The following is a 24,523-nucleotide window of genomic DNA, read 5'->3' as shown; positions in this document are numbered from 1 at the left end:
CCTTTACTACAGTTCGGAGTCGCGGACCTTCAGTAATAGTAATAAATCACCCAGCAATAGTACATTCACGTTGTTGTAAAAAGCATGATAATATATTAAGTAATCCAAAGTATTCAGAATACGTTACTGTCATTGAGTAACGTAACGGAATACGTTACAGAATACATTTTGGGGCATGTATTCTGTATTCTGTAATGGAATACATTTTAAAAGTAACCTTCCCAACACTGCTTAATTCTCAGATAAGCCAGGGCCAAGCCAGCTCCGATCAGCAAAAACCCTGTTATCACGGTTCCGAATAGATAGATATCTTCAGCGTCCTCGATCGACAGTCCCGCCAGGCACACGATCCTCCATGTCTGCCACCCGTCCATCGTGTATCCGGCAGGGAAAGTCCCTCCAGGGCACTCGGGCTCTCCCGAGCCCAGACTTCTCGTTGAGAAAAGGGTGTCAATAGCATTCAGAGACCAGTTGATCAAATCCATAATTCTCTTTAGGTTTTAGAAACAGACTGTGAGAGAGTGTTCCAGGGAAAGTAATACAAAAAACACAAGACTAGACAAGGACATAAAAACTAAGCAGGGAAGATAAGGGAGAGGAGAGGAGAAAAAGTGCGTCCGCCTCCTCCGAGAGCCAAAACACAGATTTTATCTTGTCTAATCTGTCTGTATAATATTATTATTACTATATCATTTCCAATCTTCATTAATAATGGATTGCATTTATATAGCGCTTTTCGAGACCCTCTAAGCACTTTATAATTCCACTATTCATTCACTCTCACGTTCACACACTGGTGGAGGCAAGCTACAGTTGTAGCCACAGCTCCCCTGGGGCAGACTGACAGAAGCGAGGCTGCCATATTGCGCCATCGGCCCCTCTGGCCATCACCAGTAGGCGGTAGGTGAAGTGTCTTGTCCAAGGACACAACGACCAAGACAGACAGAGCTGGGGATCAAACCGGCAACCTTCCGGTTACAAGATGAGCTTCCCAACCCCCTGAACCACGTTGCCCGAATTACTTATCTTGTCCTATTTTAACTGATCTTTTATTTTGTGTTGTTATCTCATTTCTATTCATACATGTGTATGAGCGTTCACCTTAGCTTTAACAATACCGCAGTGTAGTGCATGGTTCTCCTGTTCATAGAGTAGAGTGAACTCCAGAGATCCCAGAGTGGCTGTAAGAAACACACAGACATACACGTTGCAAAAAATAAAAGTAATAATACATTTGTCTTCAACAAATAAAGGTTTTAAATTTTGAGGAATAATCTTACTGGCATCATCTGAGTCATAGTCATTGTTGTCTTCCTCTGTTTGATCTGGTGGGGGTCTGGGAGGAGCAGGGTTGTTGGCAGGTGGGTTAACAGGTGGACCAACTCTGGAGACAGGCTTATGAGATGAAACAGAGCCAGAGATAACAGGTGGTCTTTTTTCCTCCACAGCTGGAGGGGGCAATGTTTCTTGTCTTTCCGCGTGATGGTTCTCCATACCTGCAGCAGGTACTTGAGATTTTATAAAATATAATCAGCAGTTAACACAATCTGAAGTGTCTTTTTATGTATCAGTGTTCATTTGGAACATTTAGAAATTAGCCTTGTAGTGCTGGGCTTATTCTTAGAAGGATCAGTGTGACTTTACCTGAGTTAGGGGTTGTGTGCTCTGTGTTTGCCTGAGGTGGTTTGGAGGCTGACACATGTCTCTCTGTCTTCATTACAGCGGCTGGATGGGAATGACCCTCATTACAACTGTCAGCTGTTGTTTTTGCTGTCTGTTCCCATTGTTCTGATCCAAAAGACTTGTGCTGCTGTGACCCTGCAATGCGCTCTGGGAGTCAAAGTAAGATTATCATCACTGTTAGAATAATGTTTCACTTCAATAGATGCATTACCGAATGGGACTGCCAGGTCCCCCTGGGACCACTAATATTTCATGGTGGAAAGTTACAACTCCAAAAGACAGAAAATAACCACAAAGAGACCAAAAAAACCCCAAAAATTAGTAAAGTGGTCACAAAGAACTTAAGTACCTCTACCTTTGACACATTGCACCATACTGCTTCAGCTCCTCATGTGGGTGGTGGGTGCAGGACCAACCAGAGCCAAGCTGGGCCCTGTGGGTTAGGGCCTAGTCACCAGCACTCTCCCCCAGGTCTGACTCCAGGAGACTCCCAGTAACCCTGATCCAAGCAAACTACCATTGCCATGCCATTGATATCTTCTGAATTGTACTTAGTTTGGCCCTCACCTCAGGTGAGCAATCAGGTTGCTTTGGGAAACCCAACCAGAGACAAATTGCTCTGGTATCATTAGGGATCAACCTCTACCACAATAAGGTGGCAATTTTTCCATTTTTTTTTTTGTCTGACAACACCTTCAAAAACAAGGAGATGCATCCCAAGATGTTTATACGCTAATTCAGCTTTTAAATAAAAATAAAATAGGAGAAGCATATCTCTGGCATAAGATCAAAAGACAATTCGTATTTAGCTCTTATGGTTTCTATCAGTTCTTAAGAGGCATATCTGAAAACCCATGCACAAATGTGAGAAACATTCACTTCCAAAAAAATACCGTATCCCTGATGTGATCCACTGTAGCCTGCTGGAGTAGAGTAGTTTTCTGTGCTCGACTGTCCAGGTCTGGACAGAGGAAGGGGGGCAGGCAGACCCAGTTGCTCTCTTCCTTTAAAGAACCAAGCTCCTGAACGCTTCTGTACCTGCAGTAACACAAAAATTTGCATCACTGGAATATTTTCCAAGAATGGAAATGGCTCACACAATTCAAACATGTGTAACATGTGTTACAGGGACAGTGCTTTGGCAGATATTGTATAGACATACTGTGTTTTTAAGCATAGCTGAAGTCAGTTTCTAGTGGCCATAATTTTAACTCCAATTTATTTGTTTAATTTGAATTCTTTTATTTGATGCAAAAACATGACCTCTTTGTATCTGCAGTATTACTGAGTACTTATTCTGTATGAATGATAGGAATGAGCATTTGTTTAAAGAGTTTGGGCTCCCCAGGGCAGCGACCTCAGCAAGCACAACATCATCATAAAAACAGAATTGTGTAACAGTATTATCGTGACAAAAGACTAATGGCAGACTAATGTGGCACAACATGGAATCTGTTCTTCATCATTCCTTTTCCTTCACCTCTATCTGTTCATTGCAGATCTGGCACAGCCACACAGGGCATGTCCTGCTGTTGCTTGAAATTCCACACTTGGTACACATATGCTGCGGGAAAGGAAAAATAGACATTAAGACATACTCGTGCACAGAGTTGCAGTGTCACACAGATTTAGTCTTCAACAGCAGGTGCGCATAAAACATAGGTGTCAAACTCTGGCCCGTGGGCCAAATTTGGCCCGCAGCCTAATTACATTTGGCCCGCGAAGCCATACCAAATTACTATTAGAGCTGGCCTACTGGTATTATACAGCTAATATACAGGGAGTGCAGAATTATTAGGCAAATGAGTATTTTGTCCACATCATCCTCTTCATGCATGTTGTCTTACTCCAAGCTGTATAGGCTCGAAAGCCTACTACCAATTAAGCATATTAGGTGATGTGCATCTCTGTAATGAGAAGGGGTGTGGTCTAATGACATCAACACCCTATATCAGGTGTGCATAATTATTAGGCAACTTCCTTTCCTTTGGCAAAATGGGTCAAAAGAAGGACTTGACAGGCTCAGAAAAGTCAAAAATAGTGAGATATCTTGCAGAGGAATGCAGCAGTCTCAAAATTGCAAAGCTTCTGAAGCGTGATCATCGAACAATCAAGCGTTTCATTCAAAATAGTCAACAGGGTCGCAAGAAGCGTGTGGAAAAACCAAGGCGCAAAATAACTGCCCATGAACTGAGAAAAGTCGAGCGTGCAGCTGCCAAGATGCCACTTGCCACCAGTTTGGCCATATTTCAGAGCTGCAACATCACTGGAGAGCCCAAAAGCACAAGGTGTGCAATACTCAGAGACATGGCCAAGGTAAGAAAGGCTGAAAGACGACCACCACTGAACAAGACACACAAGCTGAAACGTCAAGACTGGGCCAAGAAATATCTCAAGACTGGTTTTTCTAAGGTTTTATGGACTGATGAAATGAGAGTGAGTCTTGATGGGCCAGATGGATGGGCCCGTGGCTGGATTGGTAAAGGGCAGAGAGCTCCAGTCCGACTCAGACGCCAGCAAGGTAGAGGTGGAGTACTGGTTTGGGCTGGTATCATCAAAGATGAGCTTGTGGGGCCTTTTCGGGTTGAGGATGGAGTCAAGCTCAACTCCCAGTCCTACTGCCAGTTTCTGGAAGACACCTTCTTCAAGCAGTGGTACAGGAAGAAGTCTGCATCCTTCAAGAAAAACATGATTTTCATGCAGGACAATGCTCCATCACACGCGTCCAAGTACTCCACAGCGTGGCTGGCAAGAAAGGGTATAAAAGAAGAAAAACTAATGACATGGCCACCTTGTTCACCTGATCTGAACCCCATTGAGAACCTGTGGTCCATCATCAAATGTGAGATTTACAAGGAGGGAAAACAGTACACCTCTCTGAACAGTGTCTGGGAGGCTGTGGTTGCTGCTGCACGCAATGTTGATGGTGAACAGATCAAAACACTGACAGAATCCATGGATGGCAGGCTTTTGAGTGTCCTTGCAAAGAAAGGTGGCTATATTGGTCGCTGATTTGTTTTTGTTTTGTTTTTGAATGTCAGAAATGTATATTTGTGAATGTGGAGATGTTATATTGGTTTCACTGTATGTCTGTGAAGGTTCTCAGTCATCCAGGTCATCGTAGTCAAAGGAGCTTGCAAAGAAAAGCGTCTGGACTTCTTTAAGTTGCTTGAAGACGTTTCACCTCTCATCCGAGAAGCTTCTTCAGTTCTAAGGTCAAATGGTGGAGAGTCCCAGATATAAACCTAGTGGGAGTAACCCCCCACAGAGGGACAAAAGGACCCCCTGATGATCCTCTAATCGCCTGAGCCAAGGTGGGAAAGTGGGCGTGGGTCCCAATCAGCCAGAGTTTCGGGTGTGTTCATTGTGAAACCTGGCCCCACCTTATCATGCGAATTCCTGAGGTCAGATGGCCCAGGATGTGAGTGGGCGTTAAGGCGTCTGGGAAGGGATCTCAAAACTGGATTATAGATGGCAGAGAGTTGGTGTCGTAAACCCCCGCCTCTGTTCAAAGATGGTCGCTCACAGTGGACATAGATGGCTTCTTTCACTCCTCTTTCAAATCATCTGTCCTCTCTGTCCAAAATGTGAACATTGGCATCCTCGAAAGAGTGTCCTTTATCCTTAAGATGCAGATGGACTGCTGAGTCTTGTCCTGTGGACAAGTGGACAATCCAGTTTTGAGATCCCTTCCCAGACGCCTTAACGCCCACTCACATCCTGGGCCATCTGACCTCAGGAATTCGCATGATAAGGTGGGGCCAGGTTTCACAATGAACACACCCGAAACTCTGGCTGATTGGGACCCACGCCCAGTTTCCCACCTTGGCCGATGGCAGCTGAGAATGTCCCAGTTCTCACCGGACATGTCACCCATTGAGCATGTTCGGGATGTGCTTGACCGGCGTATACGACAGCGTGTACCAGTTCCCACGAATATCCAACAACCTCGCACAGCCATTGAAGTGGAGTGGACCAACATTCCACAGGCCACAATTGACAATCTGATAGACTCCATACGACGATGTGTTGCACTGCATGAGGCAAATGGTGGTCACACCAGATACTGACCGGTTCTGGGTCCCCAGACCCCCAATAGCGCAAAAAACTGCACATTCCAGGGTGGCCTTTTGTTGTGGGCAGTCTGAGGTACACCTGTGCACTACTCATGATGTCAGATCAGCATCCTGATGTGGCACACCTGTGAGGTGGGATGGATTATCTCAATATGGCAGATGTGCCCACTACCACACATTTGGACTGATTTGTGACCACTGTTTGGGAGGGATGGTTATATTGTGTATCTGGAATGAATTTTAGGTCTCTACGTCCATCCCATGGGGAATGGGAGCAGTAACAAAGGTGTTGCGTTTATATTTTTGTTGAGTGTATAAGACCCTGAAATGCACCACGTATGTCCAGATTTGTTTGCACATGGCCCAGCAGTTTTAAGAGCTGTTGAACAATATAGAAAACACCGTAAACAGCCAATGTGTCAGCTGTAAGAGAACATAGGAAAAATGTACAGAAAGTATTAAAATAATATCCCCTGTGATATCTGATTCTATTTGACATTATTGGATCATGTGAACTGATGCATCAGTTTGTAAGCTTTCCAACTGTGCTGGGATTTTTGATTTTTACTTAATGTTTATTTGATTAATTGTGCTTTTACATTTCTGCTCTAGGCACAGCTGTTTTACAGGATGGGTCATTTATATGGATACAGCGTAATAACATGGGAATGGTTGGTGATATTAAAGTCCTGTTTGTGGCACATTAGTATATGTGAGGGGGCAAACTCCTCAAGATGGGTGGTGACCATGGTGGCCATTTAGAAGTCGGCCATCTTGGATACAACTTTTGTTTTTTCAATATGAAGAGGGCCATGTGACACATCAAACTTATTGGTAATGTCACAAGAAAAACAATGGTGTGCTTGGTTTCAACGTAACTTTATTCTTTCATGAGTTATTTACAAGTTTCTGACCACTTATAAAATGAGTTCAATGTGCTGCCCATTGTGTTGGATTGTCAATGCAACCCTTTTCTCCCACTCTTCACACACTGATAGCAACACCGCAGGAGAAATGCCAGCACAGGCATCCAGTATCCATAGTTTCAGGTGCTGCACATCTTGTATCTTCACACCATAGACAATTGCCTTCAGATGACCCCAAAGATAAAAGTCTAAGGGGGTCAGATCGGGAGACCTTGGGGGCCATTCAACCAGCCCACGATGACCAATCCACTTTCCAGGAAACTGTTCATCTAGGAATGCTTGGACCTGGCACCCATAATGTGGTGGTGCACCATCTTGCTGGAAAAACTCAGGGAACGTGCCAGCTTCAGTGCATAAAGAGGTAAACACATAATCATGTAGCAATTTCAAATATCCAGTGGCCTTGAGGTTTCCATTGACGAAGAATGGACCCACTATCGTTGTACCCCATATACCACACCAAACCATCACTTTTGTTGTTCCAACAGTCTTGGAGGGATCCATCCAATGTGGGTTAGTGTCAGACCAATAGCGGTGGTTTTGTTTGTTAACTTAACCATTCACATAAAAGTTTGCCTCATCACTGAACAAAATCTTCTGCGTGAACTGAGGGTCCTGTTCCAATTTTTGTTTTGCCCATTCTGCAAATTCTGTGCGCCGATCTGGGTCATCCTCGTTGAGATGCTGCAGTAGCTGGAGTTTGTAAGGGTGCCATTTGTGAGTAGCTAATATCCGCCGAAGGGATGTTCGACTAATGCCACTCTCCAGTGACGTGCAGCGAGTGCTACGCTGTGGGCTCTTGCTGAATGAAGCTAATAAAAATAATAATGGATTGGATTTATATAGCGCTTTTCAAGGCACCCAAAGCGCTTTACAATACCACTATTCATTCACTCTCACATTCATACACTGGTGGAGGCAAGCTACAGTTGTAGCCACAGCTGCCCTGGGGCAGACTGACAGAAGCGAGGCTGCCATATCGCGCCATCGGCCCCTCTGGCCAACACCAGTAGGCAAGTAGGGTAAAGTGTCTTGCCCAAGGACACAATGACCAGGAGAGAGAGCCCAGGGATCAAACCGGCAACCTTCCGGTTACAGATGCGATTCCCAACCCCCTGGGCCATGGTCGCCCCACAAGCTAGGACAGCCACTGATGTTTCTTCATTAGTGACAGTTTTCTTGCGTCCACATTTTGGCAAATCCAACACTGAACCAGTTTCACAAAACTTAGCAAGCAGTTTGCTAACTGTAGCATGGGAGATGGGTGGTCTCGTACGGTGTCTTGCATTGAAATCTGCTGCAATGACCCGGTTACTGCGTTCACCAGATACCAACACAATTTCGATCCGCTCCTCACGTGTTAACCTCTTTGACATGTCAATGGCTGTGAACACAGAGAAACTTTTAAATAACTCATGAAAGAATAAAGTTACTTTTAAACAAAGCACACCATTGTTTTTCTTGTGACATTACCAATATGTTTGATGTGTCACATGGCCCTCTTCATATTGAAAAAACAAAAGTTGTATCCAAGATGGCCGACTTCTAAATGGCCACCATGGTCACCACCCATCTTGAGGAGTTTGCCCCCTCACATATACTAATGTGCCGCAAACAGGACTTTAATATCACCAACCATTCCCATTTTATCCATATAAATGGCCCACCCTGTACTTTGGTAAATGCTTTTCCTTATGTGTATTTTGTTGTTTTCCTTTCTGTCTTTTCCTTTCTGTCTTTGTCCAATCCCCTCCTGTGAGTCCGTAATTGTTTCCACCTATATCTCATTTTCCACTCAGCCTTGAGTGTGAAGACATGAGTTTCCCTCTATACTTGCACTCCCAGGTTTCCATCTCTGCCTTTTTCAGTTTAAGGACTTTGTATCCTGTCAGTATTTTGCAGCACATTTTGCTCACATCCTTTGTGAGTTTGTTAAATTAATTTTGTGCTGCATTTGGGTCCTCTTTTGAACTCTTAGGCCCAATGTCCACTGTCACAAATTTACAGACATTGAGTCATGTTTCCGTTAAAACCCTGGAGGATTCAGGACTGTCCCACTGTCAAATCATCAAGTGCATGAGGGCTCCCTGCAGTGTTGGCAATATGGGTGGGGCTTGGGGGACCGGGCTGTCCAAAAAGGTCGCTCTGCACCCTCAGCTAAATTCTACTGACACACTTTTACAGACATAAGTAAAATTTGTTCATATATTTTGGTAAAGAAAGAGTTGAATGAGCAGATCAATAGTGAGTCATTTCAATAACAACCAAGCTTAGGTCAGAGATGCAGTATTAGAAGCTTAGTGCAGCTGCAGCGACAGTAAACTAGTACAAAGAAGTCACTGACCCCACCAGGGTGTCAGCTTTTATGTTTTTCGGTGTGATTTCTAGCATGACCTCACTTAAAAATGTGCGCAAGTGCATTGAGGACCTGTCCTAGTGTAATGACTTCATCATTCCAGTGGTGCACTTTGACAAATTTCTCTGCACTTTTGTATTTCTGCCAACATTTCTATATGGGGGCACCACATGCCTGTTTATTCTTTATCCTTCAATTTGTTTTGCCTCTTTAGCCCATAAAGGTGGTCCAACGTTTAGTTTGCAATACTGTTTTAAGTAAAAATGTAACTGGTTTCCTATTGTTTATAAATGTAAGCAAACATGACATATGAGTGCAGACTCAGATGTACAAGTAGCATGTACACCTCTGTCTGTTTATTTCTTATATGACAAAGTAAAGTGACAGAAAAGCCAGCAAACCAACATGCCCCTCGACTTTGCCAAAGGAAATTACCGACAATGCATTGCACTAAATATGAGGTTTGAAATGCACATAGGAGGGGCAACCAACCTGAAAGTTGCAAGAAAACAGAAATGTATCTGACACTACAAGTATGTAGCAGATAATAAAGTGATTTAGCTTGCCAAATAATTTCAACTCTAAATATGATCCATGATACTAACTTATTGCCAATGTTAAACAGTGTTGTTTAACTGTCAGTTAAATCATTTTAAACCATAAAGCAAATATGTGTAACACTGCTACCTACAATAGCTTGAATTGTGGCTTTTAGCCAGTTAGCTGTAACTTAGCTGTGGTGCCTAATGTGTGTTTTTGGGAATGACTTTTTCATCATCTCTAAGTCAACTTCATTATACTCAAATATAAAGTAGAAACTGGTCTCCCGTTGTTACACAAGAAACATGACATACACTACATAAGTGCAAGGTGGTTGCGCTACTGCACGCAAATAGGAACAACACCTAAATTCCATGGGATATCTTGTACTGTATATCATTAATCACAAAAAGGAAACAAGAATTCTGTTTAGGGGGTCCTGAATAAGCTTTATTTTCGTTTTTCATCTTTTTGTGACGTGGCAGATGTCCAAATGGTTGGTTATCACTCATTTAATTAATGTTTAACATCAGATTGTATTTTAGTATACATGTTCAATTATACAATTGACCAGAACTTAATATTAAACCCTAATTGTTTTCTTTACATTTGTTTCAAACTGGTGTCGCCCTTTTGTGGCTTTATGGGTCATAGTGACTTACAGTAATCACCACCTGAACTCTTCAACAACTTAAATGAATCAAGAAATTGCACTGGTTACTAAAAATGTCACATAAATCTCTGGAATACCATTAGGTAGAAGGATGAAGTAGAGCAGAATGTTAAAGAAAAGGTAATGAACCTGAAAGTTGTGCTTAAGTATAGTATTTGAGTAAATGTTACTTTCCAAGCAGTGGTAAAGAAAATTCCAGTCCAGGCACAGTCCCTTCAACCCCTATGAACAAAAAAAAGTAACAAAATCCACCTACTTTTTTGCACTGCACACAGAGGACAGCTGTGACCCCCTGTGGTCCAAACGACGCACCACACAGCAGACAGTGCATCTCTCCATCACCACACGCTGTCTTCTTGATATTATCCAGACGACTGGAAAGACGCCTGAGAGCACATGCAAATTATTATCAGCACAGGGACACAAACTTGGCACAGGTTTGTCACCAAAAAGTTGTTCATCTCAGTGAGCATCTGTGCATGGTTGGTGATGTGATTCAGTGCAACAGAGACAACGGTTTTCCATCTCACTCAATCCTCTCTTGCTCGATGGCCTCCATCATAGCTGCCCGAGCTAGCACACTGTTGATGATCTCCTTCTCCTCATCTGTGAGCTCCTCCCCTGGGGTGCCGCCAGGCATGTTCATTGTCCACCTAATTCTGCTGAACCCAAAGCGCACACACACAAACACACAGAACAGACACAGAGTACAAGTGACAAGCAAAGTGAAAATAAGACTCAGACAAATGGCCAAAACATCCAAAAAGTGCCTAAGTAAGGAGTGCTAGACACTAACATCAAAGCACAGCTGGAAACATGTTGGACTTGAAATAATACTGAGCAGCTGCAGTTGTTTTCATACACAATAACACAAATGATGTCCAATTTTTATTTTGCATCTTGTGACCAAAACCCACATAAAATAAGCCTTTTAATTAAGAGTGATCTGTGATCTGAAATCCATTAAAGTTTAAATGGTTCACAGATTCAGTGACAAGCCAGTGGGGATCAGTCACTTTTCTTGCAGGTCATACTCTAAGCTTGCTTCACATGACCTGGTCATTTTTTAAACTAAAGCTACGGAGAAAAGGCCAACAGAATATGCTTAATAAATGTAGTTAATTAATTAATCAGTTAGAACATTTTGGGACTGTTTTATCATCACATTTAATCCTACAAGATAGGATTGAATATTTTTTTGTTTTATTCCTTGTTTATTTTTTCAACTGGGCCATGAGCTGCCAAAAAAGATCATTTCCCCCACTGCGGGTAAATAAACTCAGCAGACATACAGGGGCATTTCCAGGATTTCTTGTTAATGTTGTTGCTCAGTGAAGACCAAGAACAAAAAAGGGGGGATGACCAAATAAGATTATGTGACACAGCACCAGTCTTAACAATAACACATTACAAAATAACACATTATACCCATTACTGTCATTACAGTAATGTGTTACAAAGTAACGTTACATCACATTTCTACAGTACTACAGTAATTTTTGTCGTTACTTGTGCTACAAGGGTCCCTCAGTTCTCTGCACCCTAGACTGAGAGCAAAAAAAAAGAACAAAAGATCAAACGTATTTCTTCCTGCACACTATAATCAGCTCTGTACCAGGATCAGGAGATATTATAGAATATCATCTTCCACCAATTTGGTCACAGAGTACATAAGTCCACTCAGTGCCAATGTGGAAGCTTCATATCAGTGTCGTCAAATTAAGACTAGCTGCAAACAAGAATCTTGCGGGTTTCTAAACATGTGTCTTTGGCATATGGCTGATAAGAACAATCTTAAAATTTCATTACAGAAAGTAAATATCTGGATTTTTAAACAGCTGTACTGAGACAAAGACAGACCAATAATTTAGTTTGTCACTCACAAGATGACTGTCTAAGAAATTTTACTGGCAAAAAAAGATGCCACTAGTGCAAATGCTGCTGGATGGTTGGAAAACCTCTGGCATATTCACTCGGAGAGCAGCAAAAATAATTTGGCCAATGAAAATCAAACTCATCAGTCTGTGAACTAAAGTGTTGGATTTTCCTGGGAAAGTGTCTATGGTGGTAATTTCAGTGACGGTGGGATTTTCTGGCGCAACCCACGCTTGCTCTGAAAAATGCATGTCTCTTAGATTTCTGACAGCAACAGTGTCAGTAATAATATCTTCACAAGATCGAGGCAGCAGCAGTTCTTGAAACCAGGCTGCACAGTTGGCCCTCCACAATTACAAGACCATGGGGCATAATGGGACATGGCTGGCTCCATCGGTGGACCGATGGTGATTTTTCGTTTTTATGGGCTGATGTTTTTTCTGGGTTTTTTGTAACGGTATAAACAATGAGAGGTGGTGGATTGACCAGATGCTGGCCGATGTGTAAAAATAACTCCGTTGTTTGGTGGTGGCTATGGCGGAGCTTCCACAGAGGCCAGCAGGTAGATGAGGGAAAGGGGAGGCAGGAGGAGGAGAGACCCGAGGCGGCCGCAGGTCCGAGTGTCAGGTGAACTGAACTTCAGGTAAGAAGTTATATGACCTGCAGTCTGTCTGGGTCAGATATAAACCAACTTTAGGGGTAGTTTATTTTCGTTGTGCTGACTTTTTACTGTCAGTTACAATAACTCGTACTGCGTGAGCTAGCATGACAGTTTCTATACAGCTGGGTGGGTGCTATGATGTTACCAATAGTGAACTTTATTTTATTCATAAGGTTAGTTAGTAGAGTTGCCAACCGTCCCATAAAAAAACGGAATCGTCCCGTATCCAGAGAAAATATTACGAGTTTTGTATTGAGCTGAAAGGAAACGCCTGTACTATGTCCTGTACTTCAGCCAGAATGGAAAAAGACACAAAGCTGGAGTTATTCTGTCTTTACGCTGCACAGCTGCTTCTCCTTCTCTCATTCTCTCCCCCTCCCTCTCCTGTTGCTACTTCAGTCATGATCAGTGATCAGCTGATCAGCTTTTCTCTCTCATTTATTTATCGCCCACTTTGCACCAGAAAGAGGAAACCAGCGGATGTTGCGCTAAACAACAGCAGCACGTTTAAGCTTGATCAGCTGCTGTTAGAATTTATTTAATATTATTTTCTAGTATCTGCTGATGTTTGCTGGTAAAAGCTGCTGGTCATGATATCGGTTTGGATATGTGGTGAGAGGGAAACATGAAGATGAAACCAGGAGATGTCCTTACTGAATCATCAGAGCTGAACAGGTGATGGAGAAACAGCTTTATCTTTAGGTGACATGAATGAGTTGAAGGGAAGTTATGAACTGTTTCTGAGAGACAAATAACACCAGGATCCTTTGTAGCTGACAGCTGGTAACTATGCAGGGGCGGGTCTAGCAAAGTTTTGCCAGGGGGTCAGGTAGGGCATTAACAGGGAAAGGGGGGCACAAAGAAATACTTTTCTTTCTTGTTCTTATTTAAAATGTCTCGCTTTTAATAAATAATTATCTGAATCTTACAACCAAAGTTTTTATCTGACATAAAATGTATAGAAATCATACATATACCAACAAGACAGTGTATCACTGTCACAACAGCGTTTGCTTTCATTCAAAGGCCCTATGGCTTTAATACCTGGTCTCTTGTCAAAATGCCCGGGCCGATTTTTTGTCCCAGTCCAGCCCTGGCTGGTTCTCACCTGAGTTAACATCTAATTGGATCTGATAAACAACCGTGGAAAAAAGAAAAGAAAAACCTCAACATGTGGTCAGCAGGTCCCTCCATAATGATCATGTTTACGTCACTTAATGTATTATTCTAATTGCCTGTGGGCATTTTCTTTCCAACAAAATGAATGTTTGTAGTTTCAGTGGATTTAACAAGGATTCATTATTCATTCAATCACCACAACACTTCCTTACTTATAATTCTGCTCTGTCCAAGCTGTAAAGAAAGCTTTTCACCAATTTATAAAGATATTTAACTTTTGCAAGGTTTGATCAAGGTTATAGATGCTGCATGTATAATTGTCAAACACATCCCTTTGGGCTACATGGAACTCAAATGGCTGCTTTGCTAAACCTGGGATAATTATAAGATCAATTATAATCTACTTGCATCCTGCAGATTGTTCTTGTATGCATATTATAGAGTGAGGCAAACCTCAGCAATATGACCTTTTTTTCTTCTCTTTTTGTTAGACTTCTCTATTAACCACGGATGTGAATATGTGCCCTCTTGTCTTGAATGTCTCTTCATTGTTGTATGTTTGCTCTTTTACTTTACTAAAATTAAGGTAGCAACACTGCATTCAGCAAATTAGTTTTTTATCAGGTAAAAAACATTATCCAATATATGGCAGTCATTTGTTACTGAAAGAAGTTAAATCCTGTCTGAATTTTACACCAAACGCCTTTCCTGATCCAACCTCGGTTGTGTCTCTGGTTGAAATTAATCAAGTGGCCATTCACTTGCCAAGCAAATATGTAAAACACTACACTATGTCCAACAGATGCAAAGGAGCTCAAGACTCAACAGCCAACTCAAACAGTGTTACCATTAAGTTAATACGGTTGTGCCACATTCATAAACATTCACAACTCTGTATTTGGGGATGTACACATGGATCATGTGGAAAACTATGATGATGCAAATATTTAATAAATTCATGCAGCTTAAAGCAACAATATACAACTACACCGCCTGTTAACATCTTCTCTAATTCACTTGAGATTTTACTGATTTTGATTAATATCATCTTAAGGAGAATTTATTGTTTTAATGAAAAACTGCTTGTTTTTCAACATGCATATTACATCTTATATTTTATTCATGTTTTTCCTGCTGAAAGTGCACTTTAAAAGTGATTCACAGAATAACTAAATGGCAAGAATGAATAGAACAAGCTGACATCAATTCATATGAAGAAATTCAGAGTAATATATGTGACTGAGTGATATTTCCATTGAAAGCAGCTCACATTATTCTGCTTGTAAAGACATGACTGCAGGGTTTTCGCTGTCCATTCAACTTTCAGTGTGCCACGGTTGAAAAGGTACGCCTTTAAAAAGGTCTGAGAGGAGTTAATTTGGTTACCCATGATTTATGTGAGCTCGACCACACCTACTGCTATATTAGTGCTTCTGGCCATTAAAACCTGACTGTCTGCTGGTCCACAGGCACATAAATTCTGTACTTGTGCTTGAAAAAATGAGGCATTAATTGAAGCTGACTGCTGACTGTAGTAAGTGAACTGTTAGCAGTAATGTGTTGTTCAAGTCTGGACTGCAATGTGCATGCCTGAAGTCATTTTCACTGTAGAGTAGCACACTCATTATCTTTTGACAAGAACATTGTTAAGAGAAAAGAATGACCTCAACCTCTTGCTTCTGGACCAACCAGTCATTTTCCTGATCCTGCAGACTGCATCTCAATTCCAAGTAAGTACAGAAGGAAAATAGTTTTGCTCCACAGTTAGCACATTTTATTGTCCAAATTCCAACTATATCTGCTACCTGCCTCATTAATGTCCAAGCATCAGACATTAAATCGGGCAGTGGCTGCTGAGTAATGCCTCACTTACTTCACAGCTGACTGCTTTTCTTCTTTCTCATCCCTTTCCTCTTCAAAAGAATATCCTGTCCCCAATGCATGTAAATGTCAGAGGTTGCTGTCATTGCAGACAATGTGGCAACCTGACAGATTGATATCTGCGACTTGGTGTGTGTGTGTGTGTGTGTGTGTGTGTGTGTGTGTGTGTGTGTGTGTGTGTGTGTGTGTGTGTGTGTGTGTGTGTGTGTGCTTATGTGCCTTGAAGGGTTTGAGTGAAAAACAAAGGTGGGGGGGTCAGGGAGAAAGGAAATGTTCAGAAATGGCAGACACTTTCAGCCCATGAGTCACTACACTCAGCGGGTAGCACACACACATGCTGTCATCATGAGTCAAATCACTGCAGTTACAGCCTGGACCATCTGCAAATAAACAATTTTTATGCCATGAAAAAAAATTCCGTTATAGCAGAAAATTAATTTGCGCTTAGATTTTGCTGTAAAAAAACCCCCAAATGATCTGTATGAGTAAAGTCAGTAATATATCTCTATCAAAATATTTTGAACTGTAAGGAAATAAATTTGGGATATTGAATTTGCATATACGTTTGCTAGTCACAAAACTACAGTCAGCAGGTTGCAAGCTTAGTTCAGCATATAGAAAACAGCTTGCCTTTGAGCAAAACTACAAAAAAAAGGGAAAAATCTACTTAGTTAAATCTGTTTCACAAAGAAATGACTAAAATGTCAGAATTTGCTTTTATGCTTCACATTAATTGTGATCAGGCTTGTTGATGTTAATGTAATGTGCTACTGGCTTCATATTTGCCATGCAAAGGCACCAACTATTCCATAGTTAGCATCAGTCAGTCAGACTACAGATAGTTATAGCAGAGAATATTGTTAATTTATACTGCACATAATAGATCACATAAATCATGAATTAGAGTTCCAATTGGTTGTTCCTCATCATCTCTGCATCATCACTCTGCACACACACACATGCACGTGCATTATAAATTGACCATTGAGAGGAGAGCTCACTGCATTAGAGAAGATCAATGTGCACTTGGGCTCTGCAGCAGGGCATGACACTCCTATCTGGTTCTCAATGTCACATGCTAAAAAGGCCAAACCGCTTACACATGACAGCATGTCAGCATTATCCCTATTTTCACCCCATGCCCTTTTGGTGTGTCTCATTTACTGATTTTGTAGCAGTGATACCATTACAACGGAGCTGCTCTACTCATAATTAAGCTGCACTGGTGGGTCTCCATGGGCCACCAGCATTCAACTATGTGAATGTAGTTGTAAAACTTTATGTAAATGATATTTCTTTAGTCATATATTGTATGTATGTATCAACCTTGCAAATAACACTATGGGATTTCTTTTTATTTAAAGTTATATTTCGTTGGTATTTTTATCTTAGTAGTGTCTGTCTGCTGCCATCCTCTTGGGGCACATAGAACCAACCATGAATGAAAATATAAAACTTTCTCAAATCTTTTTTTTAACCAAGTGAAAACAGTATGGAGGTTGGGGTGATGGATGGGTCAACAAAATGCTGGAAAAGCATTGTCCTCTACTCTTAACCAAGAAAAATTTTAGAACCCATAGTATGATCTTTCCAATCCTCATAGCTGTCATTTATAATTGTCAAAATTAATTCAACCTTAATTAACAGAGTGCAAACTAGTTACATAAATTACAAACTAGTATGTGCATTCAAAGCAGTTGTGGGATACTTCGTGTGTGTGGGCCCTGCACTTTGTTTTCTACACTCACTGAAACAGAAGCTCCTTGTCATTTTAATCTCAATTAGCTTGGAGTAAATGGGTTCTAATTTTTTTAATTTAAGGTTATTTTTGTTATATCATGGGTAGTAGTGTTTACTGATTGGAAGGTTTGTGGATTGGTGACTGGCTCGTCCTGTTCATGTACCAACTTACTCTTGGCCAAATTGAAGCTGAACTCCAAGTGGCCCCTGATGCATATATACACCATGTAAATAGCACTTCTTTGCTGTAATGCTACAATATTTTACTGTTTTAAGAATCCACCATGATCCATCAAAGACCAGCAGGTGCCTTGGGAATATGGTGGGAGCACATAAAGTTCTCATGGCAGCCTGAAAGTACCCATATAACTCTATATAATGTATGTAATCTATAATCTATATAATCTATCTATATAATAAGAACAGACATGACATCTGTAGACTGACAATTTCAATATTCCTAAAACTACTATTTAGCTAATTTGACTCATCTCAATATTAAAATCAATCTAAATAGTACAATCAATATGCAAGAATTTGCATGCAATTTTATGCAATGCTATAAAATTTTCATTTTTGTGCATTTTTGTATAATTTCCAAAAAAAAAAATCCAATTCAAGAAAAGAATGACATGTTATTCTTATGACTAAATATCAAAATGGATTCAATTTGAACCAAACACAATGTGAGGTTTAAAGTATAGTGAGCAAAGAGCTAAGGGAGCTGACATTGAGCAATGACCAAACAGATGACATCAAAGATACAATCAGTTAAGATGACCTTTCCCTGACAGATGGCAGGTTACAGTCCACATCAATGTGTCAAGAGCTCAGTGACTCGAAAAGACCTCAGTGGCAAACTGCTGCTCATTTGAACTGAAAGGGACCTGCAGAGGTGTGTTGGTCACCTATAAGTGATGCTTCTGGACACATAGGAGGGAGTGTATTTATAGAACCACAAGAAACAAAGCTTCTGGTTCACAAGCAAAATTGCAAAATGTTAGGGAAGAAAACCCTACAAATGCATATCAGGTTACAAAGCCACAATCTGTTCCATGTTTATGATGAGAGAGATGATGTGCTTTCCTGAGAAAACCACATAAGAAGACCACACATCTTGAACTCCTGCCCTACACCAAGGACACATGTCACCACATTAAGCCTGGCTTGATTTAGAACTTTTTTATAGTGTAAGTTGACAGAGAGGTGAAATTGGCTCCAGGGATCACTGGCACTTACATGTACGTGTGTGTGTGTGTGTGTGTGTGTGTGTGTGTGTGTGTGTGTGTGTGTGTGTGTGTGTGTGTGTGTACACTGAGATTAGAGGTCATAACTTGTGAGGTGAAGCCAGGGTTAATGACTCTATAATGATGGCGGAGAGTGACAGAGAAATTTAAATCTACTGTGCTGGAATAAAATATAAATAGTAGACAATAGGAATAAATGACAAACAGGAGAAATATATAAAGTCAAGAGGGATATACAAAATAAGAAAAATATATACAAACAACTATTGCTTTGGTTTAATAAATGCACAAAAATATGTGTTCATGTGCTTGTTCATTCAATTAGCCTGCAAGTGTTACTTAAAATGCTTATAGGTCTTCTACAATCACAACTCTCGCCAGTTTCTTATTAATATTACAAGTACTGCATTACGTACTATAATAAACATGCATACACTTTTTCCCCGTGAGTTTCCGACATACGCGTGCCACAGACTTTACATTCAGAGTGAGTGGCCCAAAAGAAAACCATTGCAAACTGAAGCAAAGAAAAAGGAAACCCAAACAGTATCTGTGCTGGGGCCATAAAGGTCATAGTCTTAGTCTGTTCTTGCAGTCAACTGGTCTCCCTTAGTTTTTGCTTCAGTATTTACTCATTATCCAAAAAGTACCTTTCATATTAGTTTTTAAACTACACATTAAATCACAAATTAGTAATCCATCACAAAACATGAAGATGCAAGCTCTTTTGGTTGTGTACAAACTGACACTTCTGTTTACTGCCATCTTTACTGTGTTAGAAATGCACAGTAATTGGAGTTATCATTTGTACCTGACTTATGGGTGGCTGTAGCTCAGGAGGTAGAACAGGTCACCTACTGATCGGAAGGTCAGTGGTTCAATCCCTGGCTCCTCTAGTCTGCATGTCAAGTATCCTTGGGCAAGATACTAACCCTAACTTGCTCTCCGATGCATCCATGGTCTGCAACAATTCTTATATCCACATGGATGGCAGGATCCAAGGTTTCTTGTTAGAACACTGCACACAAGTTAAGTGAAGCACGCACATCCAGCTATCTAGATGATGTAAAAGAAAATGTGATGCATCAGACCATCAGGTCACCGTCTGGCATTGCTCCATGGTCCAGTTCTGGTGCTCACATGTTCATTGTTGGCACTTTCAGGAGTGGACAAGGGTGTGCATGGGCAATATGATTAGTCTGTAGCCCATATCCAGCTTGAGCTACAGTAGTCCATCTGTTGGATTGAACCATATGGACCAGCCTTCACTGCATCAGTGAGGTTTGGCAATCCATGACCCTGTCGCTGGTTCACCAGTGTTCCTTCCTTGGACTACTTTAGATCGATACTGACTACTGCAGATTGGAAACACCCAACAAGAGCTACAGTTTTGGTGATGCTCTGACCCAGTTATCTAACGATTAATTTTGCCATTGTCAAATCTGCAAAAAAAACTTACAATAATCCTTATTTCCTGCTTCTAACACATCAAATTTGTGGACAGAATGATGCTTCCTAATATATTCCACCCACTAACAGCTGCAATGATGAAGAGATAATCAGTGATTGTTGTATATAATACTTTTATTGTCTTACTCAAAGTTTTTATGACTAGAAGTCACATTTCACCACGTGTTCATTCAGTGCTTAGTTCTACACATTTTATCTGCTTCACAACCAAAGCCAGTGTAGACTCACCAAGTAGCCTAACATGCTTCATTTAACTCTTGGACATCTCAGTCAGCATCGGTGACAACCCCAACCCTGGGCAATCCCACTTTGCATTTTTCATTTTTATTGCATTGTTGTCTCTGAGTCCTGGCAACCAGGGAAAAAAGAAAAATATAATTCTAACTGACACACAACAAGAACTTTTTCCTCAAAAAGAGAAGTCTGTTTTGCTTTTCTCCAATAGAGGTTTAAGGTTAGGGTTGCCAATACCACCTATGATGACTTGAATCAATTGAAAATATTTGTCAGTACTGTCAAATAAAACCAGAAGGCTTTAAGATAGTAATGGAGTTAAATAAGATTAAGACTAAATGAGTTTCAAAGATTTCAAAGGGACTCCGGAGGCAGCCAACAGGTATCAACAGGCCAAGCGGAATGTGGCTCGGGCAGTGGCTGAAGCAAAAACTCGGGTGTGGGAGGATTTCGTAGAGGCCATGGAAAAAGACTTTCGGACTGCCTCGAAGAGATTCTGGCAAACCGTCAGACGTCTCAGGAGGGGAAAGCGGTGCTCTACCTGCACTGTGTATAGTGCTGGCGGAGCGCTGCTGACGTCGACTGAGAAAATTGTCAGGCGGTGGAAGGAATACTTCGAGGACCTCCTTAATCCCACTGACACGTCTTCCGAGGAGGAAGCAGAGTCTGGGGATGAGGGGAATGACCCGCCAATTTCCGGGGGCGAGGTCACTGAGGCAGTTAAACAACTCCTTGGTGGCAGAGCCCCTGGTGTTGATGAGATCCGCCCCGAGTTCCTGAAGGCTCTGGACGTTGTAGGGCTGTCCTGGTTGACACGCCTCTGCAGTGTTGCGTGGAGATCAGGGGCAGTACCTGTGGACTGGCAGACCGGGGTGGTGGTCCCCATCTTTAAGAAAGGGGACCGGAGGGTGTGTTCCAACTACAGGGGGATCACACTCCTCAGCCTCCCTGGGAAAGTCTATGCCAGGGTGCTGGAAAGGAGAGTTCGTCCGTCAGTCGAACCTCGGATACAGGAGGAACAATGCGGTTTTCGTCCTGGTCGCGGAACACTGGACCAGCTCTTTATCCTCTCCAGGATACTTGAGGGTGCATGGGAGTTTGCCCAACCAGTCTACATGTGTTTTGTGGACATGGAGAAGGCATTCGACCGTGTCCCTCGGGGTGTCCTGTGGGAGGTGTTGCGGGAATATGGGGTGTCTGGCCCATTGCTACGGGCCATTCGATCCCTATACAACCGTTGCAAGAGCTTGGTTCGCATTGCCGGCAATAAGTCGGACTCGTTCCCGGTGGGTGATGGGCTCCGCCAGGGCTGCCCTTTGTCTCCGGTTCTGTTCATAATTTTTATGGACAGGATTTCTAGGCGCAGCCAAGTGGCGGAGGGCTTTCGCTTTGGTGGCCTCAGAATCTCATCTCTGATTTTTGCAGATGATGTGGTTCTGTTGGCTTCATCGGGTGAGGGCCTCCAGCTCGCACTGGAACGGTTCGCAGCCGAGTGTGAAGCAGCGGGAATGAGGATCAGCACCTCCAAATCTGAGGCCATGGTTCTCAGCCGGAAAAGGGTGGAGTGCCCACTCCGGGTCGGGGATGAGTTCCTGCCCCAAGTGGAGGAGTTCAAGTATCTCGGGGTCTTGTTCGCGAGTGATGGGAGAAGGGAGCCGGAGATCGACAGACGGATTGGGGCTGCAGCTGCAGTAATGCGGACGCTGCACCGGTCCGTCGTGGTGAAGAGGGAGCTGAGTGTAAAAGCGAAGCTCTCAATTTACCGGTCGATCTACGTCCCTACCCTCACCTATGGCCACGAGCTGTGGGTAGTGACCGAAAGAACGAGATCGCGGATACAAGCGGCAGAAATGAGCTTCCTCCGAAGGGTGGCTGGCCTCTCCCTTAGAGATAGGGTGAGAAGTTCGGCCATCCGGGAGGGGCTCAGAGTAGAGCAGCTGCTGCTCCACATCGAAAGGAGCCAGCTGAGGTGGTTCGGGCATCTGACAAGGATGCCCCCTGGGCGCCTCCTGGGTGAGGTGTTCCAGGCATGTCCCACCGGGAGGAGGCCCCGGGGCAGACCCAGGACACGCTGGAGAGATTATATCTCTCGGCTGGCCTGGGAACGCCTTGGTATTCCCCCGGATAAGCTGGAGGAGGTGGCTGGGGAGAGGGAGGTCTGGGCCTCTTTGCTTAGGCTGCTGCCCCCGCGACCCGGCCCCGGACAAAGCGGATGAGGATGGATGGATGGATGGATGGATGGATGGATGGATGGATGGATGGATGGAGTTTCAAAGATGCAATGAGTCGAGTAAGACAAAATGTTAAGGTTGTGGGTTGTGCCATATTATATCCGTTGTTAGACCTTAAATGAGGTTAGCCAGCTCAGGAAGCCCAGGCACCCTCATCTACTACAACAGCAAAATCCCAGTTATTTATGGTACACAGAACATTCCCCAAGGAGCTCAAACACTCCCATCTGAATTAGACTGGAACATTTCAGCACTCCTATGTGCACGCACCCTCTTCTATTCAACACTTTCATCATCCCACTCCACGGCATCCCCCTGTTTATTATCCCTTTCCTCACACTGCCCCCACAGCTGTCATTTCTGTAATCATCACAGATCGCGTTGACTTCTTTACCAGCGCCCTCTGCAAAAGCTTCATCCTTTCACCCATTCATCATCATTTGTCCATCTATTTAGGCGGCTGTGCCATATGTCTCTCTTTTCCTCTGCTGAGGCTTGTCAGACTTGTGAAGTAGCAGCTTACAGAGCTTAGTTTTACAAAGACCCATCACCACCTACTTTATCCCCTGCCTGATGATTCTTCTTAAACCTTAACCCACATGCACACAAGCACCCCAGCCCTGTGTCTAATGACTCTTGGTAAAAAGCACAGTAATCTAGTCTCCAAATACCAACATTGGTGATTCAAAGCTTTGACACATAGCTGAAATGACTGTATTTAGTCTGCGTAGAAGAGGAATCAGCAGGACAAAAAACATATTCCTGTCAGAACATATTGTTTACAAGTAAACTGAGGGATGAAAGCAGGACAAGACAGTTTAGTTGCTCATGAGGATGCATTTCTTTTTTTTTTTATTTAGCCCTAGACTCTGGAATAACCTGCCACTTGATCTTTGTTCTGCAGAGTCTATACAGTCTTTTAAATCCTGTCTTAAAAAATCACTTTTTTTACTTTGGCTTCTAATTTGAGTTCAGTTCGAGTCCCACAACGTTTTTTACATTGCGCTCTATTATTCTATTTGTTTGATTTTGTTTGTTGTATTTATTTTTATTGATGCATGGTTTTATCTTGTTTGTTTAAACTAACGTAAAAAGCAAGTCAACCTCAGTAAACCTGTTTTTTTTATGTGCAACAGAAATAAAATTTGCGCTGACCTATTTTTGCCAGTGGAATATTCACTATTGTATGGAGTAGGATTAAATTTTTTACAGTTTTTCATGTTCCCCAGAGGATAAACCCACATACTTGTGTTGATTCCCTCAGTTTTCATTTAGTCCCACGATGGGGTTGACATGTTTTGTTTCAAGTGAAATGAGAACTTTATACATTTCAATTTAAGTTTGTTCATGGTACAAAAAGGATGCATTTATCTAAACTTCAATACAGCACTAACTTTAGTACTTTTAATTTCTCAACCAAAATAATGCAATAAGTACTGGATGAGATTACATTTAACATTACATTTACACAGACATTCATGATCTCAGTATGATGAGTCTCCTGACTTTAGCGAGCCCCTTACTTCTCCTCTGACTGACATTGACATATTTAGTTTTTAGTGAAATATTTTAATACTTGGGGAAAAAAGCAGCTAAAAAAATTTAAATGTAGCTGTTCATTTTTCAAGTCAGGTCAGCTTTATTTATATAGCACATTTAAAAGACATCAAGTATCGGCCAAAGTGCATTTGTGATTCAAATATCAACTACTACTACAATGATCACATTTTGAGCAGATGTTCAGATTACCAAAACATATTTCACCAGAGTTTGGTGGATTAGCACAATCAGTTCCTGAACTAAATTCAGAC

The 24,523-nt window shown here is 42.1% G+C and overlaps 1 protein-coding gene across 3 annotated transcripts in view; it reads right to left on the bottom strand.

Annotated features, from left to right (window-relative positions):
* Positions 1–24,523, bottom strand: part of rph3aa (rabphilin 3A homolog (mouse), a) — a 48,036-nt gene that overhangs the window by 13,470 nt on the left and 10,043 nt on the right. Inside the window, exons 2-8 of one of the 3 annotated variants that reach the window (XM_076886754.1) lie at positions 10,785–10,916; positions 10,511–10,640; positions 3,164–3,247; positions 2,577–2,721; positions 1,645–1,830; positions 1,281–1,508; positions 1,102–1,181 (exon numbers count right to left, since the gene is read on the bottom strand). In XM_076886754.1, the coding sequence (XP_076742869.1) occupies positions 1,102–1,181; positions 1,281–1,508; positions 1,645–1,830; positions 2,577–2,721; positions 3,164–3,247; positions 10,511–10,640; positions 10,785–10,916 (985 nt within the window). The remainder of the gene's footprint in view (positions 1–1,101; positions 1,182–1,280; positions 1,509–1,644; positions 1,831–2,576; positions 2,722–3,163; positions 3,248–10,510; positions 10,641–10,784; positions 10,917–24,523) is intronic. The other 2 variants (XM_076886756.1, XM_076886755.1) reach the window with 2 other exon arrangements.

This window comes from Maylandia zebra, linkage group LG7, assembly GCF_041146795.1.
Source record: "Maylandia zebra isolate NMK-2024a linkage group LG7, Mzebra_GT3a, whole genome shotgun sequence".
Classification (NCBI taxonomy): Eukaryota; Metazoa; Chordata; class Actinopteri; order Cichliformes; family Cichlidae; genus Maylandia; species Maylandia zebra.
The sequence above is the reverse complement of the archived record's forward strand: the minus strand, read 5'-3'. Positions and strand labels throughout refer to the sequence as shown.